Source organism: Budorcas taxicolor, chromosome 5 (assembly GCF_023091745.1).
Source record: "Budorcas taxicolor isolate Tak-1 chromosome 5, Takin1.1, whole genome shotgun sequence".
In the NCBI taxonomy this organism is placed as follows: Eukaryota; Metazoa; Chordata; class Mammalia; order Artiodactyla; family Bovidae; genus Budorcas; species Budorcas taxicolor.
Window position 1 is genome coordinate 137,159,081 of NC_068914.1, and position 15,666 is coordinate 137,174,746.

Here is a 15,666-nt window from a genome sequence, read left to right on the forward strand (position 1 = left end):
TTTACCTGCTAAGTCACTGGGGAAGCACATAGGCATAAATACCTGAGACTTCTTTATTCCCTTTACCTCTTCCTGTCCATTTCCAGTATTATTTTTTCTCAGGTTCATTCTGGGCCTTTTGCTTAGTTTATTCTGTATCACTGGAGATTAACCTCTGAAAACTGTTTCTGAAGCTCTCTTACCAATTGGATTCTATGTCAGTTTGATCAATAGATGGGGGGTGTGCACAAGTGGAAACTTGGAGGCCTGGAGAAGGGGGACCATCAGGAATACCCAGTCACATAGGGACTCAAATATTCTATGTCTACCAGGCTGCAGGATTTTGTTCATACTGTTGCCCTAAATAGAATTCACTTTTTCACCTTTTCCCTAAGGCAGATTCCCATTTTCTTCATGGTCAGTTCAAATATTATCTGATGGCCTCCTCAACTCAGGGGAATTAATCCCACCCTTTTATACAGGCATTTTACATAAAAATCCAGGAACATGCTCTGAGCGCTTTGAAAACATGTTCAGTACAGCATTTAGTGTGGCAATGAAATTGGCCTCTCATCAAAGATATCAATGTGCATGTGTGTGCTCAGTTGCTCAGTCATGTCTGACTCTTTGCGACCACATGGACTGTAGCCCTCCATACTCCTCTGTCCATGGAATTTTCCAGGCTAGAACACTGGGGTGGGTTGCCATTTCCTCTTTCAAGGGATCTTCCTGACCAAGGGATTGAAACTGCCTCTCCTGCATTGGCAGGTGGATTCTTTACCACTGAGCCACCTGGGAAGCCTAAAGATATCAATACTTTATTTATTATTAAATTATTTGGATACATTTTATTTGACTATTCAGTTCTTCTAAAATCTACTGGGCAATCCCACCCCGGCCATCACTCCATTTTCCATCCTGCATTCCCACATACACACCTCTTTTTCTGACTTAAATATTGAAATCCCCCACCAGGCCTTGTTTTGCCTCTGTTTTACTCTCCCCACCCTCTTTGAATGGCTTCAACCACTCTTATGGTTCTATTGAGCATCAGTAAGCAGGTGACTCAATTTGTATTTCTGGTCCAGGTTGTCTCCTCAGCTTCAGATACAGATATTCTGGACATCTATTTCAGTATGTTCCTCAGGCTTCTCAAAAGCAATATATCAACACTGAGTCCATGATGTTCCTCATCCCCATATACACTCCTACTTCAAAACCCTTCCACGCATCCGTGTCTCAGCAAGTAGTGCTATGAAATCTCTACAGTCAGAAACCTGGAAGTTAAGATTGATTTCCCCTTCCCTATCATCTATATTTAAATCAGTCAGAAATTTTTGTCATGTTTTCCTCCTTCATGACTCACTAATTCCTGCCTTCCACCCTCATTGCTGCTGCTGCTAAGTCGCTTCAGTCGTGCCCAACTCTGTGCGACCCCAGAGACGGCAGCCCACCAGGCTCCTCCGTCCCTGGGATTCTCCAGGCGAGAACACTGGAGTGGGTTGCCATTTCCTCCTCCAATGCATGAAAGTGAAAAGTGAAAGTGAAGTCGCTCAGTCGTGTCCGACTCCTAGTGAACCCATGGACTGCAGCCTACCAAGCTCCTCCGTCCATGGGATTTTCCAGGCAAGAGTACTGGAGTGGAGTGCCATTGCCTTCTCTGTTAAAACACCCACAAATAGGCTGTGATCACTTATCTTCCAGGTTATGTCTTTGCTAGCCAGTTTCTATGGCCTCCTACCATTCTTCCCATTGATGCTGGAAGGATACTCCTTCTGTCTCTTTAGAATATAGTTCTGACTCTGTCAACGCACAATTAGAAAACTTCATGGCTTTCTCATGAGTTCAGCATAAACCCTAAGCTCTGTATCATGAAACAAGACCCTCTACAATCTTGCCCCATCTTGCTTGTCTCTCACCACTCCTCTTCATACTGTGCTCTAGAATTATCAAAATGAGGTTTCCCAAGTGGCACTAGTGGCAAAGAACCCACCTGCCAATGCAGGAGACTTAAGAGAAGTGGGTTTGATTCCAGATCTGGAAGATCTGCTGGATGAGGGCATGGCAACCCACTCCAGTATTCTCGTCTGGAGAATGCCATGGACAGAGGAGCCTGGGAGGCTACAGTCCATGGGGTTGCAAAGAGTCAGGCACAACTGAGCGCACACACACACACACACACAGCACACAGTTTGGGCAGAGCACTGTGAAAACTTAAAAGGTTTGATTTTTGGTCTCTTGGAATTTTTACAATCTAAACATATAGGTAGATACATATATAAGTTTAATATCAGAGTCTATCACATGGACAAGATAGGCAGGATCTTACCAGCCTTATAAAAGAGCTCACCACTGCCCCTAGATTCCGTGGGTTCAGAAATAACATTGTTCCCACTTGTGTATGTAGCTTCACAATACAACTTTCTAAAATCCATGTCAAGAGCTAGGAAATGAGTCAGAAAAAGACATCTCACTCTATGAGATAACTCGCTCTAATTTCCTCATTAGTGAAAACGACATCATCATAAAGAATATCTGCCAACAATCTGATATAAAAATGTACATGCATCATGAAAAATAATTGCTGTTCAATTACTACTGAATTATAAAGCTGTCGTACAGGTGCAATAACGCAAGAGCTTTGAAAGTATGAAAAACTGCTTAGCTTAGGTAATTACATGTGTTTGAATAAAGTCCCGAGAATAAATTTTGCAGAGTTTGAAGAAACAATGAAATCAGTATCAAAGTGCTATTTATAACTATATATTTTTAAATATTCTGTTTTTTCTCCTGTATAAATTTTGAAAGGACAGGGACGCTTTTCTAATTCTGGGGTCCAGGGAGTGAGAGAGAGATGAGGAGCTCTTCCTTTGCTTTTTACCTTCTCACCTCTCAAATTGGATCCACAGGGACAGTACTGCAAAGATAGAAATCTAACTATAACCATGGTAATTGTATCTTTTAAAATAGTTAAATCTTACTTATGCCCTGTTCAGAGTTTACATATATGAAAAGTAAAATTTATAGGAAGACAACTCTATTACTACTGTGAAAAGGATCTATTTCTTGTAAATTTCCAGGATCTTTAGCAAGGGAAATTAGAATCTAAAACTAGAAAGGGCTTTAAATATCAATCCAAGGGCATTAGTCACCAAGAAAGGAAACCAAGGTCCTGAGAAGTTAAGTTTATTGTACAAATGTTTGTAGATAACACACAGAAGAGAACTGGGTCTAAAAGCATTTCTACAATGTTATGAACTTGATTAACTATAAACTTTATTGGTTTGGGTCAATTTCTAGTTTTCAAGATACTCAACCTTCAGAGCTCTAAGACAGATTATTTTACCCAACTACAATGCTATAGAAATAAAATTGGATTGGCAACAAAGTGGCATGAATTTTATCACAGGACAAGCTATCAATTAGTTAAGTAAGCTTAGACAAATCACTTCACCTCTCAGCCCTTCAGTTGTAAAACATTGTAAAACAAGGTGAGGGTGGTGGTTTAGCCACTAAGTCATGTCTGACGCTTGCTCCCCCATGGACTGTAACCCACCAGGCACAAATACCCTCTTGCAGATTTAAGACTGTATAGTTTTGATGTTAGGTGCCAGTCTATCTAAAAGTATAGATTTAAAACCCAGATGCCACCAGTCCTACTCCTGTATTTATATTTCCAATCCTTCCTCCCTCCATGGTAAGATGCTTTCCTTAAGCAAGGCATCATTCTTTCAAAACATGTCTATTAACGACCAAACCCACACTCTAAGCAAATGATTAGATTAAACTGGGGGCTGGGACTTCCCTGGCAGTTCAGTGGTTAAGACTCTGCACTTCCAATGTAGGAGGCATAGATTCGATCTCAGGTTGGGAAACTAAGATTCCACATGACTTGCGGCATGGCCAAAGAATATTTGTTTTAATGTTTTTAAAGTGGAGGCCTTAACATTCATCAACATTTTAAGTTTTCAAGGTCAGTACCATAGAGAGTAATAATTTCCTCCTACAGATCTTCTCTAAAATTGGCAAAACCCAAATCTGAGGTGAATGACAAGAAATTGGTTTTACCTTCACACTGATTAACATAGTACATGATTCAACTGCTTCCTTTTTCCTTTTAGTGAAGATATAATCTACTATTAAAAATAACAAATTGTTTGGTAGACTTGGCAAAATTTTAAAAATAGTGACTCAAAAAATTAAAATTTTAAAATAGATTACATCTTGTGATGAATTTCAAAACAACTAAAATCCATTTTCTTTCTTGAATAAAAATGTTAACTTTTTCTTAAGGTTATCATCCTGGCATATGTTTAGCAGAGGCTATAGTCTCCTATAATCTTCTCTAGATGCTTTACAAAGGTATGACATGGTGGTCCATAAATTCCCATGAAATACACATATTATTCAGTAGAGATGATTAAACAGCAATGTTCTGAGATACTTTTGCTTTGGAATATTTAACATCATTACAGAAAATGTCATTGGGGTTATGTTTCACTTCCACTCAAGTAAAAAGTAAAGTAAAAAGTTGTTCAGTTGTGTCCGACTCTTTGTTGTGTCCCTGTGGACTGTAGCCTACCAGGCTCCTCCATCCATGGGATTCTCCAGGCAAAGATACTGGAGTGGGTTGCCATTTCCTTCTTCCACTCAAAACCGGAAGTAACTTCCCACATATACACAAAGGGAACTCCATTTCCCTGTTTCGTCATTGATTGGATATTCTGCAGGTGCCCCAATATGTCAAATGGTAGAGATAGTTTGACTCCGGCTCTGTTCCTTGGTGGGCTTCCCTGATAGCTCAGTTGGTAAGGAATTTACCTGCAATGCAGGAGACCCTGGTTCGATTCCTGGCTCAGGAAGATCCGATGGAGAAGGGATAGGATACCCACTCCAGCATTCTTGAGCTTCCCTTGTGGTTCAGCTGGTAAAGAATCTGCCTGCAGTGTGGGAGACCTAGGTCCCATCCTTGGATTGGGAAGATCCCCTGAAGAAGGGAAATGCTACCCACACCAGTATTCTGCCTGGTCAGTTCCATGGACTGTATAGTCCATGGGGCTGCAAAGAGTCAGACACGACTGAGCCACTTTCAATTTCACTTCACTTTTTTCTGTTCCTTAGTGTTGAACAGTACCACTATCCACAGCAATGTCTGCTATGTAATGTACTCATCATCCTTGACACTCTTACTTCATCATGACACATATCCAATTAGTACTCAAGACTCTACCTTCAATTTTCTAGCAAATCCTGGGATTTCTTTTCTTCATTCATTTTCCCCTAGATTACTATGCTAGTATTCTAGGTAGTGGTGGTTGTAAAAGAAGTAGTTAGGAATTACTGAGTTTTGTCAGTAACTCTTAACTGGGGTCCATACTTCTGATCGTGAGCAGAAAAAAAATGATTTGGTATGAAAGATTTTAGTCTTTTGTATCCTGTTTTATTGTCGAAATTTGTTCTATTCAATGGGTGCAACATATAAAAGAGGGATAACGTCAGGACCCAGTCCAAATTCAATATCATAAAGCCATTTATGATCTAGTTTTTTTCTTATCTCTTAGCTTCCTGACTCTTTTATCCCCAACCTTGTAGCTCCCCAATCTAAGCCTTTTGAATCCTTAAAAACCTAAAAACAGAGCTATCCTATGATCCAGCAATCCCACTCCTGGGCATATACCTTGAGAAAACCATAATTCAAAAAGATACATGCACCGCAATGTTCATTGCAGCACTATTTACGATAGCCAAGACATGGAAGCAATCTAAATGTCCATCAATGGATGAATGGATAAAGAAGATGTGGTATATATATACAATGGCATATTCCTCAGTCATAAAATAAGAATGAAACAATGCCATTTGCAGTGACAAACACGGACCTAGAGATTGTCATACTGAGTGAGGTAAGTCAGACAGGGAAAGAGAAATATCATGGAAAAGAACGGAAAAAAGAGTCCCCTCTCCCTTTTTCCCCTTGGTAACCATAAGTTTGCTTTCTACATCTGTGACTCTATTTTTTGTTGTTGTTTTGTAAATAAGTTTATTTGTACTATTTTGTTAGATTCCACATATGTGATATGTGATATTACTAACAAGGACCTATTGTATAGCACAAGGAACTCTACTCAATACTTTGTAGTGACCTGTATGGGAAAAGAATCTAAAGAAGAGTGGAGATAAAGATGTGTACATATATACACAACTGATTCACTTTGTTGCACAGCAAAGAGTAACACAACTTTGTAAATCAACTATACTGCAGTAAAAATTAATTTAGAAAAAAGTAAAGTGATCTGTATTATAGAAAGTATGCCTTCTGTTAGGAACAAGCCTCATCTTATACATTTCCCAAGGTTGAATTGTATCCTTCTAAGGGATTCAAGGACTTCCCAGATGGTGCTAGTGGTAAGAGTCTACCTGCAATGCAGGAGACACGGGTTGGATCCCTGAATCGGGACAATCCCCTGGAGAAGGAAATGGCAACCCACTCCAGTACTCTTGCCTGGAAAATCCCATGGACAGAGAAGCCTGGAAGGCTACAGTACAAAGACTCATAAAGAAATGGACCCAACTCAAGCTACTGAGCATGCACGCAGGGGATTCAAGCATAGGTATCACGTGATTCCATGGAAATTTTTCTGTGGACTTTATTTTTATTGGAGTATAATTGCTTTACAATGTTGTTAGTTTCTGCTCTACAGCAAAGTGAATCAACCATAAGCATACATATACTGCCCCCCTGCTCCCCGACAGCTAGTGCCGCTATAAGCTCTGCTGCACTCTCTTCTTCCTCCACCACAGCACATAACTCTCTGGAGTGTAGTTCTTGCTTGATTGTTGATATTCCTCACTGTATGGTTACCCCTATCCAGCCAAGTTTGCTGTTTTGTCATCGTGGGCTCCCCAAGGCCTGGTAGCTACCCGGTGCTCAGTAAATACTGCTAGTGGTCAGATAGGGTTCATTAGGTGCATAACAATGCCTTTGTTTCCTTCAGAACATCTTAAGAATATCTCATCTTAAACAGTTTTTTCATTTATTCACTCAGGAAGTCAACTAGTCATGTATTCATATGTAGACATCAGGTGGATTCTACCCAATTGCTAGAATCAAGATCTGATAGCAGATTTTAAAAAACAAATAAGCAGCACTTCTTGTAGAACTCTGCATGAGTAAATGTTATTTCCATCTGGTATGTCACACTCACTTTCAGCCACTAGACACAGAGTGAAATAACATTCCATGCACTGTTCTAGGCAGTGAGGTATAAAGATAAACACAAATTTGCCCCTATTCTCAACACATGGTCAGTGAAGAAATGCAAACTAATTAAAAACTATTTTTTAAGAAAGATATATGCAGTGTCTTAAGAACACAGAGAAAACTATCTTTGAGAATCAAAGAAGTATTTTTTACTGAAGCATAGTTGATTCATAATGCTGTATCCATTTCTGATGTACAGCAAAGTGATGCAGTTATGCCTTTATATATGTACTCTTTTCCATATTTTTTTCTATTATGCTTTATTAGAGGATATTAAATATAGTTCCTTGTGCTATGTAGCCAGCAAATTTTGAAAACTCAGCAGTGCCAACAGGACTGGAAAAGGTCAGTTTTCATTCCAATTCCAAAGAAAGACAATGCCAAAGAATGCTCAAACTACTGCACAATTGCACTCATCTCACACGCTAGTAAAGTAATGCTCAAAATTCTCCAAGCCAGGCTTCAGTAATACATGAACCATGAACTCCCTGATGTTCAAGCTGGTTTTAGAAAAGGCAGAGGAACCAGAGATCAAATTGCCAACATCTACTGGATCATGGAAAAAGCAAGAGCGTTCCAGAAAAACATCTATTTCTGCTTTATTGCCTATGCCAAAGCCTTTGACTGTGTGGATCACAATAAGCTGGGGAAAATTCTGAAAGAGATGGAAATACCAGACCACCTAACCTGTTGAGAAATCTGTATACAGGTCAGGAAGCAACAGTTGGAACTGGACATGGAACAACAGACTGGTTCCAAATAGGAAAAGGAGTACGTCAAGGCTGTATATTGTCACCCTGCTTATTTAACTTATATGCAGAGTACATCATGAGAAACGCTGGACTGGAAGAAACACAGGCTGGAATCCAGATTGCTGGGAGAAATATCAATCACCTCAGATATGCAGATGACACCACCCTTATGGCAGAAAGTGAAGAGGAGCTAAAAAGCCTCTTGATGAATGTGAAAGAGGAGAGTGAAAAAGTTGGCTTAAAGCTCAACATTCAGAAAACAAAGATCATGGCATCCGGTCCCATCATTTCATGGCAAATAGATGGGGAAACTGTAGAAACAGTGTCAGACTTTATTTTTGGGGGGCTCCAAAATGACTGCAGATGGTGACTGCAGCCATGAAATTAAAAGATGCTTACTCCTTGGAAGAAAAGTTATGACCAACCTAGATAGTATATTCAAAAGCAGAGACTTTACTTTGCCGACTAAGGTCCGTCTAGTCAAGGCTATGGTTTTTCCAGTGGTCATGTATGGATGTGAGAGTTGGACTGTGAAGAAGGCTGAGCGCCGAAGAATTGATGCATTTGAACTGTGGTGTTGGAGAAGACTCTTGAGAGTGCCTTGGACTACAAGGAGATCCAACCAGTCCATTCTAAAGGAGATCAGCCCTGGGATTTCTTTGGAAGGAATGATGCTAAAGCTGAAACTCCAGTACTTTGGCCACCTCATGCGAGGAGTTGACTCATTGGAAAAGACTTTGATGCTGGGAGAGATTGGGGACAGGAGCAGAAGGGGACGACAGAGGATGAGATGGCTGAATGACATCACTGACTCGATGAACATGAGTCTGAGTGAACTCTGGGAGTTGGTGATGGACAGAAAGGCCTGGCATGCTGCAATTCATGGGGTCGCAAAGAGTCGGACACGACTGAGCAACTGAACCGAACTGAATTTGTATCTGTTAATCTCAAACACTTAATTTATCCCTCTCTGCCCTTTGGTCAGAGTACATCATGAGAAACGCTGGACTGGAAGAAACACAAGCTGGAATCAAAGATTGCCGGGAGAAATATCAATAACCTCAGATATACAGATGGCACCACCTTTATGGCAGAAAGTGAAGAGGAACTAAAAAGCCTCTTGATGAAAGTGAAAGAGGAGAGTGAAAAAGTTGGCTTAAAGCTCAACATTCAGAAAACGAAGATCATGGCATCCAGTCCCAACACTTCATGGGAAATAGATGGGGAAACAGTGGAAACAGTGTCAGACTTTATTGTTTTGGATTCCAAAATGACTGCAGATGGTGACTGCAGCAATGAAATTAAAAGACGCTTACTCCTGGAAAGAAAAGTTATGACCAACCTAGATAGTATATTCAAAAGCAGAGACTTTACTTTGCCGACTAAGGTCCATCTAGTCAAGGCTATGGTTTTTCCTGTGGTCATGTATGGATGTGAGAGTTTGACTGTGAAGAAGGCTGAGCGCCGAAGAATTGATGCATTTGAACTGTGGTGTTGGAGAAGACTCTTGAGAGTCCCTTGGACTGCAAGGAGATCCAATCAGTCCATTCTGAAGGAGATCAGCCCTGGGATTTCTTTGGAAGGAATGATGCTAAAGCTGAAACTCCAGTACTTTGGCCACCTCATGCGAGGAGTTGACTCATTGGAAAAGACTTTGATGCTGGGAGAGATTGGGGACAGGAGGAGAAGGGGACGACAGAGGATGAGATGGCTGGATGGCATCACTGACTCGATGGACATGAGTCTGAGTGAACTCTGGGAGTTGGTGATGGACAGAAAGGCCTGGCATGCTGCGATTCATGGGGTCGCAAAGAGTCGGACACGACTGAGCGACTGAACTGAACTGAACTGAACTGAATCATAAATTGTTTTGTATGTCTATGAATCTGTTTCTGTCTTTAATAAGTTCTATGTATCATATTTTAGATTCTACATATGAGAGCTATCATGTGGCATTTGTCTTTCTCTTTCTGACTTACTTCACTTAGTATGATCATCTCTGGTTACATTCATGTTGCTGCAAATAGCATTATTTTTGTTTTTTATGGCCAAGTAGTATTTCACTGTGTGTGTGTGCATATATACATATATAATAGATACATATGTGGCTTCTCAGGTGGCACTATTGATAAACAACTGGCTTGCCAATGCAGGAGATACAAGAGACTGGGTCCCATTCCTGGGTCAGGAAGATCCCTTGGAGGAGGGCAGGGCAACCCACTCCAGTATACTTGCCTGGAGATTCCCATGGACAGAGGAGCCTGGTGGGCTATAATCCATAGAGTCTCAAAGAGTCAGACATGACAGAAGAAACCTAACATCCATGCACGCATATATATATCACAGCTTTATTTATTCATCTGTCAATGAACATTTAATTTGCTTCCATGTCTTGGTTACTGTAAATAGTACTTGTATGAACATTGGGGGCACATGTGCCTCTTTGAATTATGGTTTTCCCAGGGTATATACCCAGTAGTAGGATCAGTGAGGCATATGATAGGTTTATTCTTAGTTTTTTAAAGGCAACTTTGTACTGTCCTCCATAGTGGTTGTACCAATTTACATGCCCACCATTCCCTTAAAAATGCTTTTCTAACACACATTGTAAAGTAATTATCCTTCAATTAAAAAAAATTTTTAAATGCTTAGAGAGGACTTATGAAAAATTATTCCATAAGTACATATCAAATTTGAAATTATTATACCAACATACTGTAAAATCATTTTGAAAGACAATACAGTATTCTCAGAATTTATAATCAACTTGGGGATATTTCATAGAAATGCTTTTTAAATTATTAAAAATTTAAAACTGTTAAAAATATTCCCCTTAAAAGTGGGGCTTACATTTCTGGTACATTTCCAATGAAACCCTTGTGGAATCTGATACATTCAGGCTCTGGGTGCTTAGTAAAAATCATGGGTGGTCATTAGGCTATCAAATAGGCTTTTGACTAATTTCCTCTATTAAATAAGATACATTAAATATGTATTATATGTATATTATAAATATATAATATAAATAATATCTATAATATGTATTAGAATATATTTCCTCTACCAAATATGATAAGTAAAATTTTGCATTCCAAAAATGATACAGGCTTTTTCATTTTAAAATATGCCTGATTTGTATTATAATTTGATGTTAAATATCAAGATGCCTAAACTTTCCCACACTTTAACCCAATAATGTTATTTCTGAGAAACTAGCCTAAGGTTGTAATCAGGGAATGAGAACTTTTATGCACAAATATTCATTAAATTTTTGCTAATAAGGTTCCTTCTCTTTTAAATGTGGGCTCAAGGTCCAAAGTTAAAGAAAGACTGACATAACTGATCTGAAACAAATGTAACTAACCCCAAATGGAGGAATAGTTAAGTAAGCCATGTATCTGTCTGTTAATGCAACCATAAAAATTCATGTTTACAAGGAGTTCACAATGGCATGTTAAACTGTTATGGCATGTTAACATTACCTACAAAAGGGGTAGAAAACATATTATACAGTAATTGTATACAATTATACAACTGAAATATTTAAAGCATGCTAATAAAGACTAGCCATGAGGGGACAACATCAAAGGAAATGCTTCGAAAAGATTCAGTGCTTTTTTCTATTTTTAGACATTTTCCAAATTGTGTCTAATGTGTGTACCTATTTCTATAATGGGGGGAAAATGTCACTTTATTAAGGGTGGCATGGAGGGGGAAGGACAGAAAACAAGCCTAAGGGTGTTGGCGTTAAGATAGGGTTGTATAAAGCTATAAAGTATGCCTAAATTCCCACTTCAGGACTCAAGTGTATTCATAATGACAGTATTCAATATTTCCGGCCAAGTGTTATTCTCAAGTGGAGTTGGGACTTGTCCTTTAAGTTCATTCTGAGCTCAGTATTGAGAAATGCTTTCCTATTGTTTCAACTCTACTCAGCAAATACTGTTGCTTTGGGAAGCCCAGGTGGTTCAGTGGTAAATAATCCACCTGCCAATGCAGGAGACAAGGATTCAATCCCTGGGTTAGGAAGATCCTCTGGAGAAGGAATGGCAACCTGCTCCAGGGTTCTTACCTGGAGAATCCCATGGACTGAGGAGTCCGGCGTGCTACCGTCCACCAGGTCGCCAAGAGTCAGACATGACGTAGGGACAGAGCTCACACCGCACACTCCCTGGTAACCATCCCCTGATGACAGGTTCCCACCACCTGAGTCATGTCCTTGGGCAAGAATGCACAGAGGAGCCAAAGAATTCAAGCAATCATCACCAGGCCCCGGTAAGAGGTGGTGCTACCCTGCTTGTGAGATCACACTGCAGGAGTTCTTTGTCAGATACTGGCTAAATATTAATACATCAACCAGTGGCTGGGGACCACTTTCCCTTCCATCTAGAATGGGAAAAAAAAAAAAAAAAGCCATCACTAAGGGTTCTTTGTAAGCTACAGAAATCAAAGGGGGCTAATTTAAACCAAAATTGATTGTAAATTGAGTCCTGGGACTTCCTTGGTGGTCCAGTGGTTAAGACTTTGCCTTCAATGCAGAGGGTGTGGATTCAAGTCCTGGTCAGGGAGCTAAGACCCCACATGGCACCCCAAAGAACCAAGGCATAAAACAGAAGCAGTATCGTAACAAATTCAATAAAGATTTTTCTTAAGAAAAGAAATTGAATCCTTTACAGAAGGAAAAACTAACCATGTCTCCCTGAAGAATATGAACCAGAACAGTCCTAAGCTCTCCATCAGGGGCACATGGACAATCCCTATTGGGTTGTACCAGCAGTCTCGGCTTCCACCAGGTCTAATCTTATCAACCCACTTATGACTAAAATTCCTTGTGGAGAAACAGTGAAACAACCAACTTAGACCTGTGCTGATCTCCCTTGGCCAGAAGAAAGCCCCACCAGGATGTTGTGGAATAGAAGGAAGTCATTCCTCAAAGGTAGAAGGACCACACATTGGGGTTTGCCCTACACAATCCCAGTGTGTACTTGTTTTTCAGGAATAACTATAAATAGCATGACTTTCGCTCACAAACATGTTTAAGTTTGGATAAGAAATTGCATGATCACTCCACACAAAGGAAAAACAGGGCATTGTTAACCAAAGGGGAAGAAACGGTGCTGAGCTGGTGAAGATAGCCACCATTCCAATGAGACCCTTAAAGGAGGTCAACACAAAGTGTTTTGCACCCAATCTCTCAGGTCAAAGAATCACAGTCAAAAGTCTTTATCAGTCTTCTGCTTTCAACTCCAGTATGAAAATACCATTCCTGTACTCACCCCCTATGTTTTGAATTATTATGACTTTGACCCAATAATTCTAATCCCTTGTCTTCCTATGTCCTTCTGCTAAACTCCTAACTGTTAAAATGTTCTTTTTTTACTGCCACTTTTTTAGCTTAATTTGTGCTCTTCTGCTTTCCAAAATAGAATGCTAACATCCATTCACCCAGCTGGAGGGTCAGGGTGATACCAGAGTCGATATTCCCCAAAGCATGTGTAGGATAGCTACTGTACCCCTCTTGCTGACTAATAATGAATCAAATAGCACCTTTTCATTCTGATTTCCTCTGAGAGGCTGTTCTACAAGCATGGGGTCAACTTAAAGGAACAGGGTTTTTGTTTAAAAATTTCTCCTTTCATTAGTGCACTTAAATTACTTTCTTGCAAACTCTGCTTGTTACCTAAATGTACTAGCACTTTGGTTACCTAATTAGCTTTCTTATCAGAATTCCAACCAAAAATAACAAGAAATGTAATAATGATAAGGTATCCTGCCCCCTCCAAACAGATATCTTTTGTGCTTTATCTCTAGGTACTGTTCTGCCTTGTTTTAATTAAAGTATCAGAAATTATTAGGCTCAAATTATTTCTTGACCTAGTGCTCAAATTCTCCTGAAAAACGGCTTCTTCTGCCTCCGTATTTAAACCTTTATCAGTGTGAGGCAGATGAGTTTCCACATGTATGAAACTGGATTCATGCAATTCAATATAAATTTTGGAGGAAAAGCCTAATCTAGCCTCTAAGTAATTAGACAAACAAATCAGATTTAGCCACACTGAGCTACCATGGTTTAAATACTCATGTCTCTTCTCATGTTCTCTTGGATCATCAAAATGACCATTAACGTGCAAAAAAAGCCTTATGACACTTTAGCATGGAGTTGTGAAATTCAAAGCAAAGATCTTATTTACTTTTTCATTAGAGGGATGGGTGCAAAAATCACCAAGTTCAAACCACTAACTTAAGTAGTATTGGAGGAGGGTAGTCATGTCTGTTACAGCCTTTAAAAACACCGATGAGAGGATACCCTTAAATCACAGCATCGAGAAGGAGAAAACCATAAGACATATTGGTTATTTGTTTTCCTCATACTCCGTGAAAAAAATTCAGGTTGGAATCTGTTTGTTTCTAGTAGAGCTGTGTGAGAGGTTCACTTTCTTCGAAGTCGTCTGCAATATGATTCCCTTCTGTACTGTCAAGCTTGGTTATCGCAATTACCAGGCCGCCATTTTGAAATTGTGTTTTATTGGAGTGTCAATCCTTACCCAGGTGTTTGCAGGTTGGCTTGCTGATGTCTGCCTAGGAAGAAACAAACTGGTCCATATTTGCTTATTTCTGCATTTTCTAGGTGAGTGTCCACTTCTGACTGGATTGTTTTACAACTTATTTTAGTGGATTTTTATTAAAATGGTTGATTTTTGTTATTCCACCTTGTTTTTAGCATAAAGTGTAACGAATGATCCTAGAATGTTGTTTCAATTTATTTTATTCTCTGTATAATTTGAGGGATACTAGTAAGTGTATATGTGTGTCTCTGTGTGTTAGAAGTTGCTCTGATACCTTTATCATTGCACTGATTATATTTTATATTAATTATCTCTTCAAATGTCTGTCTTCTGTAGAATGCCCTCCTTTTCCCGCTTCCTATCACAAGCCCAAATTTGTGACAAATTCTATGTGAAATGTGATGTTTATTTGCTTCACAATTAAAATGAAATGTGCTAAAAAGGTGTTTTGAAGTTCATGTAGAATAACTGAGAAACATTTTCATGAAAAAATGATCCTTTAATTAGTCATATAGTAATTAAGATTGCATTTGAATACATGATTTCCATGTTATGAGCTATGGTTACCTGCTAAAAAAATGAGTGAATTTAACACTATCCTGTGCTACTTTACATAACGAAAAAAGAAATATATCTTTAAAATTTGGGGAGTGAAGTGATTGCAAGCAATGTTGGTAAAATATCATTTGTTTGATAAGATATAGAGACCAAGTTGATGAAAAATCTAGAAATTTATACTGTGAAGTTCAAGGTGGTCTTCTAGACACAATGGAGTTACTGAAGATGAGATGAATATGTTTGGGAAATCTTCCAGTAAACAATCACGGTGAGAGGTTAGAGAGAGAACAGAAAATCTCTGGATGCTAGTCTAGGTTATGGAGAAGTATCAATCCAGGAAAGAACATAAAACCACAAAAAAACTCATCAACTAAATAAGGGCACAAATATGATGGAAAGACGGAAACTAACTCCAAGTTCTGAGTTAAGGAACTTAGGAGGTAGTTCATCAAAACCAACCAGTGCAGCAGAAATGCAGTTTTGGGCGACAGGGAAGATGATGAGGAAGTGATGGGTAGCAGACACGCAGCCTGTGTACATTTCTATCTGA

The 15,666-nt window shown here is 39.3% G+C and overlaps 1 protein-coding gene across 1 annotated transcript in view; it reads left to right on the forward strand.

Annotated features, from left to right (window-relative positions):
* Positions 1 to 14,259: 14,259 nt before the first annotated feature.
* The window catches only part of SLC15A5 (solute carrier family 15 member 5), a 93,065-nt gene continuing 91,658 nt past the window's right edge, over positions 14,260 to 15,666 (forward strand). The window contains 1 exon segment of the mRNA XM_052641530.1: positions 14,260 to 14,620. Within this exon segment, the coding sequence (XP_052497490.1) occupies positions 14,260 to 14,620 (361 nt within the window).